Source organism: Marmota marmota, unplaced genomic scaffold, assembly GCF_001458135.2.
Source record: "Marmota marmota marmota unplaced genomic scaffold, marMar, whole genome shotgun sequence".
Classification (NCBI taxonomy): Eukaryota; Metazoa; Chordata; class Mammalia; order Rodentia; family Sciuridae; genus Marmota; species Marmota marmota.
This window is the reverse complement of record NW_025999968.1, coordinates 40,392,101-40,413,983: the sequence shown is the minus strand read 5'-3', so window position 1 is coordinate 40,413,983 and position 21,883 is coordinate 40,392,101. Positions and strand designations below refer to the sequence as shown.

The following is a 21,883-nucleotide window of genomic DNA, read 5'->3' as shown; positions in this document are numbered from 1 at the left end:
CCAGATTATAGATAATTATTTTTGTAAAGTATATTGATAAAGTCTTATCAAAAGCCATTTCTCTAATTAATAAAAGTATCTTCATTTATAATGTAAAGACCTCCTACTCAAATTCCTTAAAATGAGAATGAAATCTCTTCTAGCTTCAACACACTGACACAGCCTAGTGGCAAGAGGACTCAGAAACAGCATGAATCTTACATTGAGGACTATCTATTGAAATATGCCCATTATTATTTACTCACATGTTTTATAAGTGCAAAACATATTAAATATATCCAAACAACATCACCTGTCAACAGGGAAATTCAAATCAAACCCAGGATGAGACATCACCTTACCCAGTAAGGATGGCAATTATAAAAAAGATGCATGATAAGAAGTACTGGTGAGGATGTGGAGAAAAAGGACCCCCTGCACACTGTTTGTGGAAAGATAAATTAGTACAGACATTATTGGAAAAAAAAAGATGGAGGATTGCCCCCAAATTAAAAATAAAACCACAATATAGTTCCAAAAATCCCACTCATGAGTATGTTAAAAAGACCTTCTGGTTTACATAGTAGAATTAAAACAGCCAACAATAATGTATTGCACACTCAAAAAACTAGAAGAAAGGATTTTGAAAGTTTTTACTGTAAAGTACTGATAAATGAGAATATAGAAAAGTTTAACCTGATTTCAACATTACCTGATGTACATTATTACATGGCACTCCATTAATATGTATGATTTTGATGTTTTCATGTATGAGTTAAAAAATAAAGTAGAATTTATAACTCAAAATATACAAACTTGAATTTTTAAAAAGTTTTCCAGTACTCCATACTCTTTAAATGTGGCTGTGAGGTTGACTGACAACATTATTCCTAACAGGAATATCCCACCAAAGACATACTTGAACATTTAATAATGGTAAATCAAAAGGAAAGACTCTTTAGTCGATAGAAGTGCCTCAGTGGTCACAAGAAATTATAGCTATAATATTTAAAAGTTTCAATTTATTTAATATAATTTTAAAAATCTTGTGGAGAGGTGCAGAATTAAAGTACTCATGTTGAAAATTTCCCTTCTCCTTAGAAAAAGCATGAAGTTCTGAGTCAGATGCTTGCTTAGAGATACCAGTAAATGCTGTCCCCAGCAATTACATTATATTGTTGAAAATGCCTCATGTCTGATGTCCATAAAGTAAATCAAAGTCAAAGATTATATACTCTTATATTTCCTTCATTTGAAAAATGGCATGATTTATTAAATTTAAAATTTAAATAGTAAAAATGTTTTCTAAATGATATTTTTCTTTCAGACTTCAAACTAAAATGCATTTTATGGCCACATATAGACTCTACAAAACCAAATTGTCCACTAGCAAAATTTAAGACTCTTTATTCCATAAGAAATATTTTTGTGCTGAGCAAACTAGGTTCACATTTATTTATTATAACTAAAATATATGCTTAATTGACATCAGGAAGTCTGTAAGAATGGTATGAAACAAGGAAAAAAACATATCTGAGGTCAACTTCATTTTGGAATAAACATCCAGGTCATGTTTAATATTTCCCAGATGATTTCAATTTTAATGAATTTTATGAACTTTGCCTTATGAGTCCCACCTAATTAATTTCATAAAATCAGGTTCCCATCTTATGAGTATATTGCACTAATTAATTAGCCAAGAAAACCATGACCATATTGTCCATTAGGAAGTAAAGAGGTGATATTCTTCAAAGTGATCAATAAGCTTAAAATAATTGTATTGAAATGTTTATGGGGGGGCACATATATACTTAACTATGCTCATGGCACCTCATATGAACAAATAAATATTAAATATAAGAACACCGTTCAAATTTTCCTTTATTAAATAATTTTATTCTCAACTCAAATATATTTTCTATTCATTGGCTAGGAGAAAAAAATGCCTTTTGCTTTTATTGTAAAATTTAATCAACTGGCCCATCCTTGATTTTCATAAGATAGATGACAGTGATGTGCTAAATTTGCTCCTCCATCTTTCCTTCACTTAAAATCTACTGTCAAACTGTAAAACTTATCCCATTCCATCATGTGCTGTTGGATATTGAGGCACTGGCTGCTAGTAGCCATTTTTGTGTGACTCCTCCCAATTCTATTTTCACTGTCATGTTGTGCTTTAAAGTCAGTTATGGTGGAAAGTTTATAGCAGCAAACTGGTACATTTTGATTTTTCCTGGAGAAATTCTTGCTACATATTTGCCAACACACCATTGAGTCACACAAACTGCATTGCACCTAAGTCACACATGCACACATATGCACTTGTCTGTTTCTTCAATCTTTTTAGTGCATGAATTAAACTTAGCTAGGAGTGAGTTCACATTCATTTTTGCAACAACACTGTCAAATGTACTAACTTATCCTCAACGTTTACCCTGTCTTAAAGAACCAAATAGAATTGCAAATTATTAGAAAGTGCTTATTGGGTACCTTTTCTGAGTCACTAACACCTGCTTGTTTCCATTCCTCTTTGGATTAGTATTTCAGTAAACAGAAACTCATACTCCCAGTGAATGAATCCTTTTATAAAAAGAATAGAAACGCACTCTGCTATAGTGTGTCTCCTTTCTATTCACTTGCATGTGGATGACAAGCTGATTGCCCCTAGACCAGGGCACAGTTCATCTGAGCTTTGTCCTTTGCTTGGTTTGCACCTGCTCACTCACAGAGCACCACAAAGAAGCTGATGCCATTATACAGGAGGGAGCACCTCCTCAGGTGCCAAATGAAAAGCACTTCTGAATTTCCATGTTGTTGCTAATTTCCCTGAGTGGATCTCTTTGTGTTGGCAGGCTTTATTTCCATGAGCAAAACTGTAACTGTTTTAAATTACTGAAAATGCCTAAAGCTTGCCCTGCTCCAATCTACCCTTCCAAGTATCCCTTGGGAAAGGGAAAAAAAAATGAACTACTGTTAACCCATTTGTCAAAATCCACAGATGGGCTTTATTATATGCTCTAAAGTTCAAGGTTAGTAGTTAGTTCCATTATATATATGCACATTACACGATAATGAGAGCAAAATGCAGGGATAAATAAGACTGATGGTGCTTCATTCAGGGGTGCATGCTGATCACTTCTGACTGGCTGCCTGCATTATCCATTCTGAACAGGACCTACTGCAAACATATTACAAGAAGCTGATGTTCCTCTTCTATCAAATGAGAAATGTCAGCAACAGATGCCAGCATATAACATTACTGAAAATATGATATGTGCAGGCTATGAAGAAGGAGGAATAGATACCTGCAAGGTAAATATGTAAAACTGTTCACCTTACACTTTCAGAAAGTATTGCTACCTAATTATTTTATTGCTTAACAAGAATTTGGGAGTAAAGAAACCATCAAGACCCCTTAACTTCACCTCTTCTTTTACAAAATTGTGACTTTTTGCCTGTTTGCATGGTACTACTCAGTAGCCCTGAGCAATGGAAACAAAACTAATGTTTAGGAACAAGGATTACAAACCATATGTCTTTAGGTATAATACTTGAATGTGCAAGGTGGCAAGGTAAAAATGGGGAGTAGTGGACCTGGAATAAATCAGAGAATTTGTACCTTATCTAAAAGCATCTATTTTCAAATTTTCAATCATTTTAAACCTGAGGCAAAATGCAAAACAAATAAGGCTGAGGGCAAATTTTAGTCTGTGGCTCTCTAATATTCAATCCTGTTTTTAAAGTATAGGCCAGGTGTTTGGTGACCAAAAATAACTTCTAGATGAAAAAACAAAACAAACATGAGTAGCCTGGTAAAAGCCAGATACAGCTAATCAAGTGGAAAATGAACAAAGAAGTTAATAACCTAGGATAATTTTGGCTCTAGAAGTATTACACTAGAGTATTTCTTTTATCTTTTACATTCCATTTTAGAGATGTCATAACATGTACTCAATGCAGTGGGAATGCCAATATTGCAATTAATTTGAAGTGTTGATTTTGACCCATATGACCATCAGAAGAAATCTCTTACCTACCTACTACCTCAGTGAAACATCTTACACCTAGAAATAATGTATACATTGTTTAGCTCCATGAAATCCACATACAGTTAAGAAATAAGAAGTTCTACTAAATTCTAAAAGCATAATCAATTTATAGGTGTAACAATAGGTTAGTTATTACATGCATGACTCTTGTAATAATTTCTTTCTTTACTCACAAATTTTTTAATTCTATGTTTGGACTTCCCTGTTGGACCCTGGCTTTACCACTTATTGGTGAGACTTTGGGCAAATCACTTGAGATTTATTGAGAAGTTTAAGTGATATCTCACTTATAAGGCACAAAGCAAGCACTCAAAGATATTAACAGCTTTTAGTTTTAGACTTAGTAAATACATTTTCTGTATCTAAAAATTAATAAAATATTAATGCATTAACATCTGCTGAATTAGATTAAACCTGAAAGCATTACTGACCAAATGTATTATTTATACATGTGGAAGTAGAAACCTGTATCGTGGAAAGGGATTTCACTGTGTTAAAATATAACAACTTGATTCATTTATTAACACATATATATTATAATTTGACAAGACTGTAGACACTTATACAGATATATATATATATATATATATATATATATATATATATATATATATCACATAAATCAATGTCTCAAGTCATGTTAAACTTTCAACTGAGTTTTCCATTTATTCTGCTTTGATGAACACACAATTTTAAGTAAAATTGAATAGCTTTCTTGTATAAAAATTACCTCTGGATCTTATACTTCCATTTAAAATGAAAGATGTACTAAAGGTAAGATATATTGCCACTTAAGGGGAGATTTATAGAATTATTGTGCAGGAGGGAAATCAGCTGTACGACCTCAATTATAGTTAATGGGGACTGTGTGGCATACACCTCACTCACTAAGCAGAAAATACGATGGCTAATGCTATTGATGTTAAGATCACATTAAGCTGATAACTCATGCCAGATCTTTGAGATCTTATAGTTGGCTCTGATTTCAGAGTGTAAGTATGCTATTCATCAACAAGTAAGAAGTCTCTCATATACAAGGAAATACCTTATGTAACAAAATGTTATCATAATTGAGTAATCATAACTTCAGATTGTCATATGATTTTCTTGGTTCAACTTTAATGCTCTGTTTTATAAGAGGATTAACTGATTAATACACTATTTAAAATTGTTATTGATATATTGTTTGAATAACTTTGAAGCATAAGATTTTAACCTCAGAATTTGCCTCATGATGCATTCACAAGTTCTTAAACATCTGGGTTACCAAAGGTTTGCATTTTTAAGGCAGTTGTCTGGATTTAAAAGTAAGAACAAAAACTAGAGAATGACTTCTCTCTGTAAAACTAAGGGGAGGGCATTCTGTTCACCATTCCATACCAGCAATTTTCAAACCCTTCCTCAATCCAGCAGATAGATCTGCATCACCTCAGAACTTTTTAGAAGTGCAGATCCTCTGGTCTCATCACACACCTGCTAAATCATAACCTCTGAGATTGGAGTCTGGCATTGTGAGCTCCACATTTATCACCTTTGGTGATTCTGATAGTTAAGTTTCAGAACCATCATTCGAAACAAAAATGGTTACCAGCCCTTATACTCAGAACAGGTAGTGATTTTTAGGTTTATTTATAAATATAACATGTGAGTGGAAAAATATATTTCAAGTTAATACTTTATCTTCTCAATATTAATTCATATTTTTGAAGTAACATATTTCAGAGTGGAAGAAGGAAGTACCATCATTGAGCATATTAGATATTTAAGACAAGAAGGTCCATAACTAAACTGAAATGCTTAGTAAGATGATGGTACATGATGGATACAGACCTCAGGCTCCCAGCCAGATAGACCACACACCAGAAAGGCAGCAAGCCTGTTGCCTGGTCTTGAATAACTGCAACTGACCTAGTATGGGCTGGGTAAGCTAAAATCCTTGTTTGTACAATCAATGTCTGGGTCCCTCTTAAAATAAAAATTAAATTATTTTAGAAAACATGAAGAAAATCAAATAACTCCTCTTGAAAATATTCAAGCAGTTGAAATGTACTTTTAATGACATAAACTATATGTGAAATTTAAATCTTGGATAAATATTGTTTCATAAATATTCCTGAAAAAAAAAATATATATATATATATATATATATGGTAAGGGCTTAGGGTGCAGAAATAAAAATCATAGTCCCTACCTTCAAACAACTTGAACATACTTTTTACATCTAGAATATAGGTAACCTGTGATTGCCAATGTAATTTATGTTCCTGTGCACCCAAGATTAAAATAAAAGTGCTTTGATAGACCCCAGTTTTTTCCTTTAAATAGAGGGATCAGAGATGATAAAGATTCAGACAAAAAGTCTCTCTGATTTTTTCTAACATAAATCTAAGAATGAAATATTTTGCTACACCAGTCTATTTAAACAAAGTGTATAAGACTTAAATTATTTCATAAAAAGGCAATAAATTAATCTAAAATGTTCACATAATTAACATAGGAGAAATACTTGTCACTTTTACATCATTAAATATGATACATGTTCCATTATCATTATCATTACTCAGGAATCATTGTGCACAAATAAAAGTTGTGTAATTTACTAGGATCAATTGTAATTAGCATTTGTTCAAATTAAAACCTTTCTAATATCAGTTGAAATCTCTGATGAAAACATGTTCTTATTAATAGAATTATATCAAAGATTTGCCTTTCATTTGAAATGTTGAGGTTTTCAAATTTGATTGTGTTTGTTAAGTGCCAAAAATTTAATCCCACTCAAGAGTACAAAGATCAACACCATGTATAAGTTATTGTTTAAATCACAATATGGAATCAGTTATATTTTTTCTGGAGTCCTTCATAAGATGTTTTTTACAGCATCTATTTAAAAAAATTATCAACTTATATTTTGTTAGTAATTACATTCCTATTCATTATTGCACTTTAGAGTGCAACACCATAATTAAAGAAAGTTTTAGGGTATTGTAAAATATTACAAATTATGTTTGAGTTGTCATAATTTGCTCTTTCTTCCTATGGAGGAGCAATGGGTTCTCATTTGTGGCCTAGAGTGATGGTAAGAACATCTACAGAGGGCTTGCAATAAATCATATTTATAAATATTTATTTTTGATTGATTTGCTTAACACGATCTCTTATGTTTATATTCATTAACCACACACACCCACAACTTTTTATGTGACTCACTTTTTAGGGAGATTCAGGAGGACCATTAATGTGCGAAGAAAACAACAGGTGGCTCCTTGCTGGTGTGACATCATTTGGAGACAAGTGTGCCCTTCCTAACCACCCAGGGGTGTATGCCCGAGTCACAAGGTTCACAGAATGGATTCAGAGTTTCCTACATTAAGCCTTTCCTAAAACAAACAGGAAAGTGGGCAGTTTTCCTATCCTACTCTAAGAAACATACAAACTGAGAGTTTTGTGGGTAACAAAGAAAAGTTACCACAAGCCTTATTTATTCTAGTATAGGCCACTTAAAGTGCTGGTATGTGAGGAAGGCATAAAATACAAAAATCTTAGAATTAATCTTGGTGACACAAAGTAACTTCTCAATTTTGATTTCATTCTGAACAGATTTTTCTTTCACAGATATCATTCCTTGGTTTTTAATTATTATTTTTGCCACTGTCTGTTATTTACATTGATTTGATTTTAAAACACAAACCACACATTTTTAAAAGTTTGATAAAAATTAGAAAAAGAAGTAAAATAAACTGTATTGCCCAAAGTATGTCATTGTTTGAAATAAACTACTCTAAATTGTCTGGTTTCAGTTTAGCATGTTATTACAAGAATCTCAACACTTTTCTTGCTTTTCCACCCAATGAATTTCCATTTCAACTTGAGAGTAAACTTAATATTTTCCCTGATCGTATAAAATATTTATTGTAAGTTCATGTCACAGACCTAATTGTGACATGATTAGTTGCCCGTTTCCCTCATATAAAACTGAGCAGCAAATACACACAGGTCTCTATATCACCTTAGCATTAAAACAAAAAATAAATTAACAAATATGGTTAGCCTATACAGATCATTTTTACCTGGATAAATCATACCATCCACTTATTTTAAGCTAGTCTTTTTAAGATTCAGAATATAAACAGGCATATTAAAGAAATATAACTGTTAGAAATGTTTTTCTGTTCTTGGTTTACGTGCATTATACTTGATATTTCTAGCATGTGAAAAACTTGTTAAGACACAGCTGAATTGCCCATTAGAAGGCCAAAAATGTGTAATAAATGAATTTTCTTTGCTTCTTTAATGTCTTGGATAATTTCCAGAGGAACTGCAAGCTTCAATTTAGCTGACCACACAGAATCTGTTGATTTTGGGTACACAAAATTTATACTTACTTAATGCAAAACACATATGTACACGCATTCTTGCATAAGCATATGATAGAAAAGAGAGTGATATTTAGAGGAGTTTAAAGAAGGGATTAGTCAGTATGGATTGGCCTTATGAAAGAAAGGAAGTTTGAGTTATTCCCAGAAGGAATGATTATTACTGATTCATTTAATAGGGTAGCAGGGTCACTGCAAAGGTGGTCCCTGAAATCTTGTAAGTTTGAGAAGAGTGGTCGGTAGCATGTATTCTGGTACCAAAGGCATCACATTGGTAACAGTCATACTAAAGGGAAAATGTCATATAAAAAAAATGTGTAGCATGATGGAGGACTACAGATGCCCATAAAGAACTGTGTACTTTATTCTTAGGACAAAATTCAGGAGCCCCTGAACACACTCTTCAAGAACTTTTTTTAATTCTTGGTCAACAGGAATGATGAAGCAGCAGGCATAGGTTGTGTTGTTTGTGTTTAGTACTTGAACATTATTCCGAATTTCTTCTGTATTTCCCAGCACATATTAAAGCTATGCTCTGAAAACATGAACACAACAGATATACCATCTTCTCCTTTTCATTTTCGAAAGTCAGCTAAACTTTTAGAAAACTCTTAGGACAATCAGTATCATCTTCTAATAAGAGAGGAGTTTGCTTTTTCCACCTTTAGTCATTTATGGATTTAGTCATTAATACCAGAAGAGTTATTCAGACCTGGATAAAGATAAAGGAGAAAGCAAAGCCGGTCTCCATCATTTGCCTGCTTCTGCTGTGCAGCTGTTACAGTCCTGGGTGGCAAAACACAGGAGAAACCTAGTCTCCCTTTCATCAAGTCCTGAATAAGGGAAGAAGTGTGTGATGGTAGTTTGGATGGAACAGGGAGGTGCTAGCAGCTGGTCTCCAGTTCCTCCTATGGGGATGAGTAACCATGGAAAGAAGAAATGCAAAATGAGGCCAGATCTAAGCTCAGCTTGCAGATGGCCATTCTCTCAGTCTTAAAGCACCTGAAAAAGGGTCAGTAACTACTGTTTTCTGTTCCACACCTCAGTTTTGCCAATGAACTCCAGGAAATGCTTAATTACAGCATTTTATTATCCAACTGAAAAGAATTAACAAAGAAAAGTTTTTCTGTTAGCTCTATGCCCACAACTTTCATTCTTACCACACTTGAACAGTTTTCATCTTCATGTAGTGATGCCACATATCGACTTTGTGTTCACATAAGAAATTTAGACAACACCAAGGATCATTCTTCAGAAACAAGGATTCTTTATTTGGTTAAAAGGAGCACAGGGACATCTGAAGACCAAATAGTTAACAACTCTATCTTGAGAAGAACAAGTTATAAGCATCGAAGAAATTAGAAGACAGAAAGGAGCCACTGTTTACTAGCGCAAACAAACCCTCTTCAATGAATATTCAATCACTAATAACTTCCTACCCATGTGACACTCATTCACCTAATTTGTAGTACTTTTCCCATCCTGAAAACTTGATGTGCTGTGCTTAGCTCCATATTGATGGTGACCATTCACCTGGTCCCAACTCTAAGACCTCTTCATATACTTAGAGAGGCTAAATTCAGCCAGGGCAAATGCTGCAGCTATCTGCCTCCCGCGTCAACCCCAAACCCCAAACAACCACCTTTGTTTGGTGGGGAAGGGAAGGACCACCTTGATTCCAGAACCCTCAGAGAGCTACTTGCAATTATATAGGCAACATGTGAAGACATGATTTATACTGTGTATGTCGCTTCTTTTGTTCACAACTGACTGCATTACTGTTTATATAGCTATTAGTAAAGTTATTCTATTACAAAATCTGTTGAATTTTAAACTAAAAATTATTGTAAGGCACATGTCTTACACAATTGAAATAGACAATGCTTGCCTCTAGGTAAAGTGTTTCAGGAGATTTATACCACAGTTAATAAAACAGCTTCTTTCTGAAGATATTTCCTAAACATTGTCCAACCAAAAGCAGAAAAAACAAATGAAGATGATTAATTTCTAGAAAAGAATTTTTTACCCCCATGGTAGTATATTTGTGTGTGTGAGTATGTGTGAATTTAGTTAACAACAGTGATACACTTCTTTAATCAAAACAGCATGTATTGAAAAATGAAATGCCATAAAAATAAATATTAGAACAGTCCATTTTTATCAAACACTTATGCAAAGGTAAAATATTTTTACACACTGTAAATTTCAATACAATTTACTTTACTCTAACTAGATTACAACCTATGAAAGGTGAAAGAAAATAAAAATAACTGCTTCCAACACACATACTCTTGATGTGTTGATAGCAATTTTATCTGCATGGTCCATTCCATTTACTTGAAGTTTGGGTGCATCCTTTAGCAAAATAAGCATGTCTCACTCCATTATAGCACAGCATATTTTATAAATGAAATAATAAACATATAAAAGTTGTTTGAATATTTGCCTCAAGGGGGAGCTTACAGTTCATCTTGCAGATCCTTTGAGATTTCAAGCCATTCCAAGCTAATGTTCTGATGCCATTCCTTATACTGATCCAGAATTATAAAACAATTTTGTTTTCTGGAGGCAGGTTAAGATATTATTATACTTCCATGCCACTTTCCTTTCTGGTACTCTTTGAAATCCACAGGGTAGACTGATTAGGGCTAGTTTTTGTTCTTCCTTTACTGAAAAACATAAAAAAAAATAAATTCAGCACCTAAAACTTCTTATCAAACTAATCAAGTCTTGGTCCAAATGGAGATCTCTCAGACACTTATTTATAAATGAATCTTTCTTCTCTCACCAGCATATTTTTCCAGTCCTACAAAAAAATACTGGATTATTCCAATGTGTAAAGATGGCAAACAATTCTTATGATGACAAACACCCAAAGTGTCTTTCTCTGAATCTTCATAATTCAGTGTGATAGAAAAAATGTGTCTGACACAAAAATTTTCCATTTTTCCCCAGTAAACATGTGTGTGTTTATGTTTGTTCTTGGTCATTTTTTTCTTTTTTTATAATCTTGCTTTTTGAGTATACTTCTATGGATGTATGTCACATTTAATATCAAATAATCAGAAAACTTGTTCTGGTACTAAGTGTAAGAGCCACCTAGGCCTTCCTCCCATCCATTTTCCAGTTCTATACTTATGTCACTTGGTCCCTAAAAACTTAACTATGCCTCAGCCTCTGAAACCAATGAAGTTCAATGGCAGAGCCAAGCTTTGATAATTTGGGAACATCTGAGTTTCTTAACCAGATCTGAGTTATAATTTACTCTTGTCAGAGCTAACATTCTAGCCCAAATTTCCAACCTGTGCTTGTGGTTTAACTTTTCTCAGTAATAGGTCTTTCCAGAGACCTACAGCAGTGTATATTCATGTTTTCTTAAGTCCTCTACCAGATTACTTGTCAAGACCTGGACTCCTTTGGTCTAGTTTTCCGAGGTTAATCTCTCACCCGAATCACGAATCACTGTTCTTAACCTGTCCTTGTTTACTGTGTTCTGCCCTAATTTCTTCCCATGAGCATCTCCTCTCAAACCTGCAGTATCTTCCCTAGCCCCCCACTGGCATGCCTCTCCCATTCCATCCTCACCATCCAAAGACATTGCAGAACTCCATCAAAGAGAAGAACTATTTCTAACCATATCTTACTATTGTATTTTAAATGTTATTTAATTCTCTTCAATTTAACTGTTTCATGACAAAAATATTATATTCAAATTTTATATTTTGTAGCTTTTCCTCCAAATAAATAAAAAAACATAACTGTATTCTACAAAGTCATCTAACATAAATACAAAACGTTAGGCAAAGTTTATTAGAACCATATTTTTAAATGGTTAAAAAAAACCTGGTTAAGTTATTAATGTGACTTTTGTGTAAAATTAGTATTTAAGAATCACTGCTGGTTAAGGGAATGAGAGTTATTTTGAACATGACATGGAATGACAGAAACCATCATGTGTACCAGATTGGAATTTAAACTTTCTGCAAGGCATTCAGATGATAATGGAGTTGAGTCTTTGATGAAGTTTCTCCTTGCTTTCCTGGAAGAAAGGAAAAGGGGAGGATCTAAGAATGAATGGATGAAGTACTGTAGTTAATTCCGGCATCTGGAAATGCTGAGTTTTCATTTATTCTCTCATTATGAGAATTTCAAACATGGTAAAGCCCACAGATCTTTGTGCTTCCTTATAAACCTACAAGATTTTGAATGAATAGAATTGCCATAACAGTGCACTATTTGAGAGCAAAACAAAACAAATTTTTGAGAAAATGCAGTTACTTAGCACTTTTAGCCCTTTTCACTTTACAGGTGAGAATGTCTAATTCATATTTTCAGATCATTTTCTCAAGCTGATCTGCCACTCACTGGTCTTCCTTAACAGTTTGCCAGGTTAGAAGGGGACTTATATCCAATCCTTCTGCTTCACAGATTTTCACAATGAATGAGAAATCATCTTTCCATCGATTGTCTTAGGAATTAGGACAAGCAACTACATATGTACTATTGTCCTTATTCTGTACATAATATTGAAAAATAAACCTCCATTGTGTCCCATATATATTAGAAAGCCAGGAAGACACAGGTATGATTTTGATTTGCCAGGCTCTATTTGTCATTATTCAGAATGATTTTACATCTAGGGAATTACACATTATATCCTTTTAAAAATCTATGTGAATTACTTTAACCTACACAATTTTTTACCTGGGTCTTTGGTTACTTAGTGGAGTCTTTGGGGTTTATCTAAGGAATGATTTCATTAGATCCTTCTCTGTTTGAGGCATTCTTTAAGATCAGTATCATCTAAAATACTCCAACAAAGATGTTTAGGTTCTTCTAACAAAAATGCTTTTAGTTTGAAATCCAATATCTTTTGCTCTTTTCTTTTACTTATTTATATTTCATTTTTAAAATCTGATTGACAAATTGACACAAGAAAAACTTCTCTAACCGAAGAGTATGGATAAATAGATATAAAAGGTGGAATATTCCTCAGAAATCTGTTAATAAGGTTGATTTTGTTTCAAAGACCTGCCAAAGAATGACATATTTTCACCACTGTACTGTATTTCCTATCCTTAGAATATCCCTTGGGAAAAAATCAGAATCCTATGACTTGAATTGGGAAAAGGTACTATAAGTACATCTACAAAAATCAAGTTTTACATACAACTTGATGTCAGTACTGGAAGGCTTAGCATTAATTCTTATATTTAATAATTAGTGGAGAGTATAGCATAGTGCATCTATTATTAAGTTTATAAGCATTCAAACTTTAGATCCCTTCTCTATGCTACTTGTGGGACCCAAGACAGATTAAGTTAACCACCTAAGGCACCATCTTTCCAATTGAAATCTAGAAACAGAGAACACCTACTTCATAAGAGTTGTAAAGATTAAACTGTGCACTGTGTGACTTCTGTAATCAAGGTATATTTTGTAAGATTGAATGTACTGGATTTGTATTGGCAGATATGAACATCAGAAGCCAAATTTAAAACATAACTAATATTACAGTAATATTTTTTAAAGATTTCTGAATACTCGTATTATGGTTTTGATATGAGATGTCATATCATGTGTGAGACAATGCAAGAAAGAATAGAGGTGAAATGATTGGATTATGAGTGTCTTTGGGGTTTTTTTTGTTGTTGTTGGTTTTGGTCTTTGATACCAGGGATTGAACTCAAGGAACTCTACCACTGAGTCACATCTCCAGCCTTATTTTGTATTTTATTTAGAGAGAAGGGTCTCACTGAGTTGCTTAGCACCTTTCTTTTGCTGAGGCTGGCTTTGAACTACAGATTCTCCTGTCTCAATCTCCCCAGTCGCTGGGATTATAGGTGATTGCCACCATACCTGGCGGATTATGAGTGTTTTAACCTAATCAGTGCATTAATCCACTGGGTGGTAAATGTAGGCAGGTAGGCCTGTGGCTTGAAGAGGTAAGTCATAAGGCACGTGCCTTTGTCCCTGGTGGGTACAGCTCTCTCTTCTTCCTGATTGCCATACCTTGAGCTGCTTTCCTTTGCCATGCTTTTCTGCATCATCTTGGGCCCAGAGCTGTGGAGTGGGACATCTATGTACTGAGACTTCTGAAACCCTAAGTCCCAAATAAACTCTTTTGACTCTACAGTGTTTCTGTCAGGTCTTTTGGTCACAGTGATGAGGAAGCTGTCTAAAAAAAAGCATTTAAAGTTTTTCAAGTTGTCTTTCCATAAATGAATTATTTACCTTTTATGTAGCATCTGGAAACAGCAGGTTCCAAAAGCAACCAATATCAGTAAAAGCAATGGTATCGTTGGTATAATAACATAAATTAGATTAGGAATTATACCTACAAAAGTAAAACAGACAGTGTACAAAGATAATGAGGAAGGATTCTAATACCAATCACATAAGAATTTCCCCCAAAAAATCAAGGTCAAATAGAACTATTACCAATAAATAGATTCCAGACAAGTTTCATCCCAAACTATTATAAATCTAATAAAATAAAATATCCATATTTTAGTAAAAATTAAAAAACTAAATTTTACTCCACCAATTGTCATACTCCAATTCAATATCTGTACTTTAAAACTTTTATTAAATCTGCAATTCAGACATGGACTAATTTTTATAATCTATTCGTAATCTTGGTTTCTTTATTTCATGAATCCTTCTCAGTCATTACTTAGAGAAACAAGCACTGATTATTAAGGAATAATTATTAAGATTGTTGTTGACTTATTGGATAATTATCCTAGCCAATAAACAGTGCCATGATATTATGCAAGTCTCTGGGATTAAGTCAAAATATGTAAATATTAACTAATGATACAATCATAACCCAGAGACATAAGACTCCACAGGCGCAAAGACATGATCTTAATTAAATTCTAAAATAAATCTTTTTAATCCTTTCCCATCACACTTGATAATGTTAGGTATTCTTAGTAAAAATAAAAAAAAAAAAATCTGCGGCACTCAAGTCTCACACAGCATGAAATGACTTTATTAGATATATTTTCAATGTTGTACAAGATGAAATATTCCTAACATAATTATTTACTGATATCTTTAATTAGGTTTAGATATTCTGAGCAGTTTTTAGATCATACACCTGGAAACTGAAAAGTACTGTCTTAATATCACGCCTGTACAAGGAGTGGAAATTGAACAATCCACGAATTTAGCTTGCAAGCTCTCAGCTGTCATTATGACTCATCTAAATAACTGGTCAAAGTGGTCCAGATGAAGATCAAGCTAGTCTCTTAACTGCATATCCCTTCCTTTCTTAACAGAAGAAATATTAGTGAGATTTAGTGAAAGGGTAATTTGGGGATATTTCATCTCCTCTTTTGAGCCTCCAATAGTGATAGAAAGCATTTTAACAATTAATGAAATATTTTATTTTTAAAATACCATTATCGTATTTAATATATAATGATAAAGGTAAAGAGTAAATATTTCTTACTATTTTATGGATTTTTAATCACTTGCAGAAAGATTTTAAGACTTTGGGTCTTGGGCTCAATCTTTGCAAAGCAACTAATATAAAGAAATCTTCTATCCAATTGGCATAGGGTTATGCTAAAAAGAGCCCCTAACTGATATTGAGAGCAGTTTCTGATTAACATGCAGTTTGCATTGGGTATTGCATTTCATTTTCTTAGTAGGCAATGGTATGCAGGAGGCAGGCAGAGGCGAGCTCATAGTACTCATCTCTTCCAAAAGTGCTATGTGGTGATGTCACTTTGGTAGTCTGAAACTAGCCAGGTAGCAATATTTACATTACAGAAATTGGAAAAGTCTACAAATATGGCTTTTCATTTTACACCTCACTCAGACAATCTCCACTTACCAGCACATCATTGTTTGGAGGCAGTGCATGAAATTTTCCCCTGTATTGGGGAAATTCTTTGTAGATCCAGGATTTCACATGGATCATTTAGTTTAGTACCAGATATATCCCCTAGAAGTGTAAAAAGCAGGTTCTTCTACTAAAAGAGTAGCATAGCATAATTTGTTGTAAATTAGTTCAAAATTAAACTCCCATTGGCCCATATTTAGTGTACCACTTCCCTAAGCAACAAGAACTATTTCACTGGGGTCAAAACAAACAAATATTGGAAAGTGAAGTTCTGTACTCCACAGAGTCAATACATGTGAACCAATTACCTGCTTCAGTAACAACCACATCTTGATGGGTGTCTCCTGGTTGGTTTGTAAGATAAGGCTTTTCTACAGGTTCTGTTGGATTAATCTCTGTAAATAATTAGTGCAGAAATCGTAAGTAATAATTAAACAAGAGAAATGCAAACATAAAAATATTTTTTTATAAAACAGTGAAAATATACTGACTTTGATTTCTGAATTGTTTACAACTAAGAATGTGTTCTGAATTTAAACTTTTTTTAAATTTTTATTTATTTTTTTTAGTCATACATGACAGTATAATGCATTTTGCCATATAATACATACATGGAATGTACATACATCAATCATATTGTCTATTCTATTCTGCTGCCCTTCCTATCCTCCCTGCTCCTCCCCTCCTCTCCCATTCTTTCTCTCTATCCAATATAATGTGACACATTTTTTTTTCTTTTTCTCATTACAACATCATATATATAATCTGTATAACAATGAGGTTCTCCTTCCATCTTCTGTGCAACTCCTCTTCTCCCTCTTTTTCCCTCCCACCTCTCTTCCCTATTTAGTGGCAGTCTTCTTCTCATGCTCTTCCTCCCTATCCCATTTTGAGTCACCCCCCTTATATCAGAGAAGACATTCGGCATTTGTTTTTTAGGGACTGGCTAACTTCACTTAGCATAATCTGCTCTAATGCCATCCATTTGCCTGCAAATGCCGTGATTTTATCATTTTTTAGTGCTGAGTAATATTCCATTGTGTATAAATGCCACATTTTTTAATCCATTCATCTATTGAAGGGCATCTAGGTTGGTTCCACATTCTAGCTATTGTGAATTGTGCTGCTATAAACATTGATGTGGCTGTGGTTAACATAAAATGTTCTAACTATACAGTCAACACTTAAATTATGCTTGAATTAAAAGATCCCTTGATGAATTCCCTCTGAAACTGTACTTAGCAATTGAGGGCAGGTCTGTGTTGATGACACCCTGCTACAGGCAATAATGATAAAGCAGAAGCGAAGTTAGACAAAGAGAAGCAAGAAATTGCAAACACAAGAAGGAGACTTTAGATGCAATTCAAAGACAAGCATTTACTATTTACTAACCTATTTACTAACATCAATTTAACATTTAGGTTTCTTCTTGTATAATAATCTGCAGACGACTATTTATGGATTGCGTTTTGAATCAGTGATTCAAGACTCAACAACGTTCTGAAGCACATTCCTGTCCTACACAAACAATGCCATTCTTAGACTTGCTTTCCAATAGTATCTACTTTTTTATATTACAATAATAAATTCAAGCTTGAAGTTGTTTCTTTTCCGCTTTTATGATATGAGATTTCTTCAATAACCAAAAATTTTAAATGTTGAAATTTCTTACCATGATTTGCTACATGTAGAGCACAACTTCTCCAATCAATAACAACTTTTTCACTGAGGTCAATGTGAAGAAGTGCTTGAAAGTGCAGTTTTGTACTTGATACAATCAAGCACATGAACCAATTACCTGCTTCTGTAACAACCGCTTAATGTATTTTTCATCTAAGGAATTATTTCGTTTATTAATAATTTAGAGAAAGTAAATTTTATAATCAAGAGACCTATAAATTTGCTTTCATTTGTTCTAAAAATGTAATTCTGTTTACTTTTGTCAGTTGATGTGAAAAAAAATCATGTGCAATATCTTATATCATATTTAGAATACAGATATTTTAAAAGTGATGTTTACTACTCTTTTATTGCCATAGAGTCTCTAGTCATTTAACACTTTAATAGCCTCCTTTAGGTTCCAGATTCAGTCCTAGCCTATATTCTACAGATGTTAGTCATTCTATGACTTCAGGTAGTCAACTGGTATTTATTGAGCGAATTATAGACAATATGCAATAAATCAACATTGAACTGGTTACTTTTTAAATAATTTCAACAAACTTTTATATTATTGCTGATTAAATATAATTTTAGGAACATAATTGCATACATTTTTTTTAGTATCTAAAAATAAGAGTGCATAAGACAATTTTAATATGTAAATTTTAGCTTCAGATCTATCCTAATAAAAATATCTTTGGATGATATTGGTAGACCCAAGGAACAGTTATGCAACTCACAGTCCACTAACAAAAAATGGAAGAGAGGAGAGAAAGAAGCTTAAAAGTGAATTATTCCATTTCTTCCTAGCAAGGTTAATATTTTTCACCACTTTTGATGTCACTAGTAATACTATTAGATGGTGTGCAGGAGCAGAGAGACAAGAGTTCATATCACTTAGTAGTTCTAGTAAAGTTGGAAAATAAAGTTCAAAATAATCAGTGTTATAATTTATATTTTTTAATTAGTTACAGTCCTAAGTCCTTTAACTCCTCACCACTGAAAGTCAAGCAGTGACTATAAACCTGGGGAATTAATGAAACCAAATCCTCTACAAAGTAGGAAGTAAGTTTGAGGAAACCTGACTGCATAGAAAACAAAGAGTAAAATGTTAAAATTAAAATAAAGAATAGAAATTCTAAGCACATTTATAAAAGCAACTCTAACCCTGTGCATATGATAAGAAACAGTATGTATGTAAAAGGTGTCTTACTTAATAAATGTAGATTATTTGAAGATTGGGCAGAATGTAGAATGTCTTAAATTCTTTTATATGAATAATATAAACCTAGATTACTGACACAAGATAAGAAAAGAATATTGTAAGTTTGTTTATGTTGTACATAACAGAAAAAGTTTGAATGCAAATAAAATAATAATAAAATAAAATGATCAGGTAGCTCACCTAATAAGTCAAAAGAAACAAAAGGGAGATATTTTACTGAGAATGTTCTTATAATGTATTCTTTGTTTCATCCAATACTTTTAAGTACATAGTGGTAAAAATTTTAAATATCAGCGTATATCAACTTTATATTTTTCCATGAGAAAAATACAAAGAGGAAGAGCAAAAGTACATAACAGTCTTAGCTTTGGAAAGGCTTCCAGGAGGGTAATGATGGATTTAACAACCAAAGAGGTTAAAGAATAAACTCACCAGGGATATACAAAGTTGGCTAATATTGTCAAGAGCTGGGTAAACAGAAAGAAGGGTAAATCTAATCCAAATAATCCCTTGCGCTTTACAGTCTTATGAGAAAAAGAAATCATGTAATTTCAAGAGAATAATGGAAGCAGCAGTACTTGGTTATAATTGCCTTCTGTGAAAACATATTATAAGGTCAAGCAGACAGCCCTTTAGAGGAGTTAAAATGACACTTTCAAACACCGTGCAGAAAAACAGCCACAAAAAACAAAAAACCTTAAGTATCTAACTTGACTTTGTCAGATGATTAAAAAAATATGAGTTTACATAGTTTTGATTAGTTCTTCTTTCAGTTAAATATCAATTTAGTTGAGGTGTCCTATTCAAAGTCATTCAAAATTACCATTTTAAGCAGGAAACCACAGTAGTCTAGCTTAGGTCAATGCAATCTTCCTGTTTGCTGTGTGTGTTAAGTGAGTAGAGATTTCAAAAGAAAGCTAATTAAGAAGGCATAATTCAAAGAATGGGAATCAGAGGGAGAACGTGTTAAATGTCTCTATGTTTTTTCCACTATGGTGAAAGGAGCTATGATCAGACAGATTTTTACTAAGGACCATATGCCAAGTATTATGCTACCGCATGCCAAACTAACACTCCAGAAGAAAGTTGCTTTGTTCCCTTGGGTTCAAAGGAAATCATCTGAAGGATTATCACTCCATGTATAAGTCTATAGGAACTTTGCAGGCATATACCTTCTTTCCACCCACTACACTAAATATTAAACTATTTTAATATATACATTCATTGTTTATAAAATAAAATCAATCACAAAAACATAATTTGTGTTTTTTAATGACTATTTTTTTCTTAAGGACACTTATCCAGATGTTTCTATTAACTCCCTTCTATTTAGCTCATTGGACAGTTTGCTAGAAAGGACACAAATTTGCTTCATTATGCCAAGCAATAGGAAAAGCTGCAAGGTGATTTATATTTCACAGCAGAAAAACAAAAAAGCCCAAGGTAGCAAAGCTTAAAGACAAAACCTAATATGAGCAAATATGCACAAAATCTTCTATACTTACTGATGCTATTTCTTACCTGGTTCATATTTGCAGATATAATTGTGCTTCATGTTACACCTGTCATCATTCCATTGGTAAAGGTAAGGACCTCCAAGGCCAGGATTGGCCGTTGGTTGATGATACATCACAACACACTTTTCACTTCCACAGGAAGGTTCATCAGTGTACCAGTTTCTGCAGGAAGAGAGTGACAGAAACACTTTTGAGTAGTTTTGTTTGTTGGTTTCTGACATCTTTACAGGAAACAGAATTTTCGTTCCCCAGAGCACCGCAGGACTCTTTCGGATCCATACTGACCGGTACTGGGAACTGCTTCCATCAGACCACTGGTAGAGATCTGGGCAGGCACCAGATGTTTGGCCATCTCCATTTCTCCAAAGCCCTATCCAGAAGTCACCATCAGAAATGCCTGTCCCAGGTTTTGTCAGGTTTTGCAGCATGCTCTCTATTAACTTCTGTTCTGCTTCATTCTCAAGGCTGAGGAGCATGCCTCCCTCACTCTCACAAGCCTGGCGTGCCTCCTGAAAGCTCACTCTGCTGGACAGTTCATGGAAGTAGGCCATTTTGTAGCAAGGATGCTTCGAGTCAGCAAAGCACACCTTTTGGCCTAAAAAAAAAAAAGAGAAAAAAAACATACACATACACTTATTATCTGTACTATATTCATTTTTTTTTAGAGAGAGAGAGAGAGAAAGAATTTTTTTAATATTTATTTTTCAGTTTTCAGCGGACACAACATCTTTTTTGTATGTGGTGCTGAGGATCGAACCCGGGCCGCTCGCATGCCAGGCGAGCACACTACTGCTTGAGTCACATCCCCAGCCCCTGTACTATATTCATTAGGCCACTAATAATCAAAATTAAAGAACCAATCAAGACAGGAAACACACCATCAAGAATGTTTTTCTTATTGAATTCTTTTGTAAAATTTATTTTCTAGCTTATTACTTTCAACTTGTAAAAGAAAGCTGATTCATTTGTAAATTTGGAAGATAACTCATACAGGAATTTAACTTATTAAAAACAAGAAAAGTAAAACAATTTTACCTGTGATGTTCTGAAGAAGAAGCAAAGTGGCATATTTACAGTGAAAATTTATTTTTATATGTCTCAGAGCAAATCCATTAAAAATAAAAGTTAATAGAGGCCAGAAAGAAAGTAATTATAGAAATAAAAATTATTTAATATAAAAGTATACCAGAAGTAACTGGATAGACTTCCAGAGTGCTGTCTTT

General features: G+C 33.4%; 2 protein-coding genes across 4 annotated transcripts in view; one reads left to right on the top strand and one right to left on the bottom strand.

The window, feature by feature from the left end:
* Tmprss15 (transmembrane serine protease 15) overlaps positions 1 to 7,677 on the top strand; it is a 121,441-nt gene extending 113,764 nt beyond the window's left edge. Inside the window, exons 24-25 of the mRNA XM_015478421.2 lie at positions 3,152 to 3,291; positions 7,243 to 7,677. Coding sequence (XP_015333907.1) covers positions 3,152 to 3,291; positions 7,243 to 7,398 — 296 coding nt within the window. The 3' untranslated portion in view covers positions 7,399 to 7,677. The remainder of the gene's footprint in view (positions 1 to 3,151; positions 3,292 to 7,242) is intronic.
* A 1,968-nt stretch (positions 7,678 to 9,645) lies between these two features.
* The window catches only part of Chodl (chondrolectin), a 353,866-nt gene continuing 341,628 nt past the window's right edge, over positions 9,646 to 21,883 (bottom strand). For 2 of the 3 annotated variants that reach the window (XM_048803528.1, XM_015478658.2), the window contains 5 exons: positions 20,946 to 21,255; positions 20,665 to 20,822; positions 16,565 to 16,651; positions 14,636 to 14,738; positions 9,646 to 11,070 (listed from right to left, as the gene is read on the bottom strand). In XM_048803528.1, the coding sequence (XP_048659485.1) occupies positions 10,986 to 11,070; positions 14,636 to 14,738; positions 16,565 to 16,651; positions 20,665 to 20,822; positions 20,946 to 21,211 (699 nt within the window). In that variant the 5' untranslated portion in view covers positions 21,212 to 21,255 and the 3' untranslated portion in view covers positions 9,646 to 10,985. Of the gene's footprint in view, positions 11,071 to 12,361; positions 12,441 to 14,635; positions 14,739 to 16,564; positions 16,652 to 20,664; positions 20,823 to 20,945; positions 21,256 to 21,883 lie in introns of all 3 variants that reach the window. The other variant, XM_048803527.1, reaches the window with a different exon arrangement.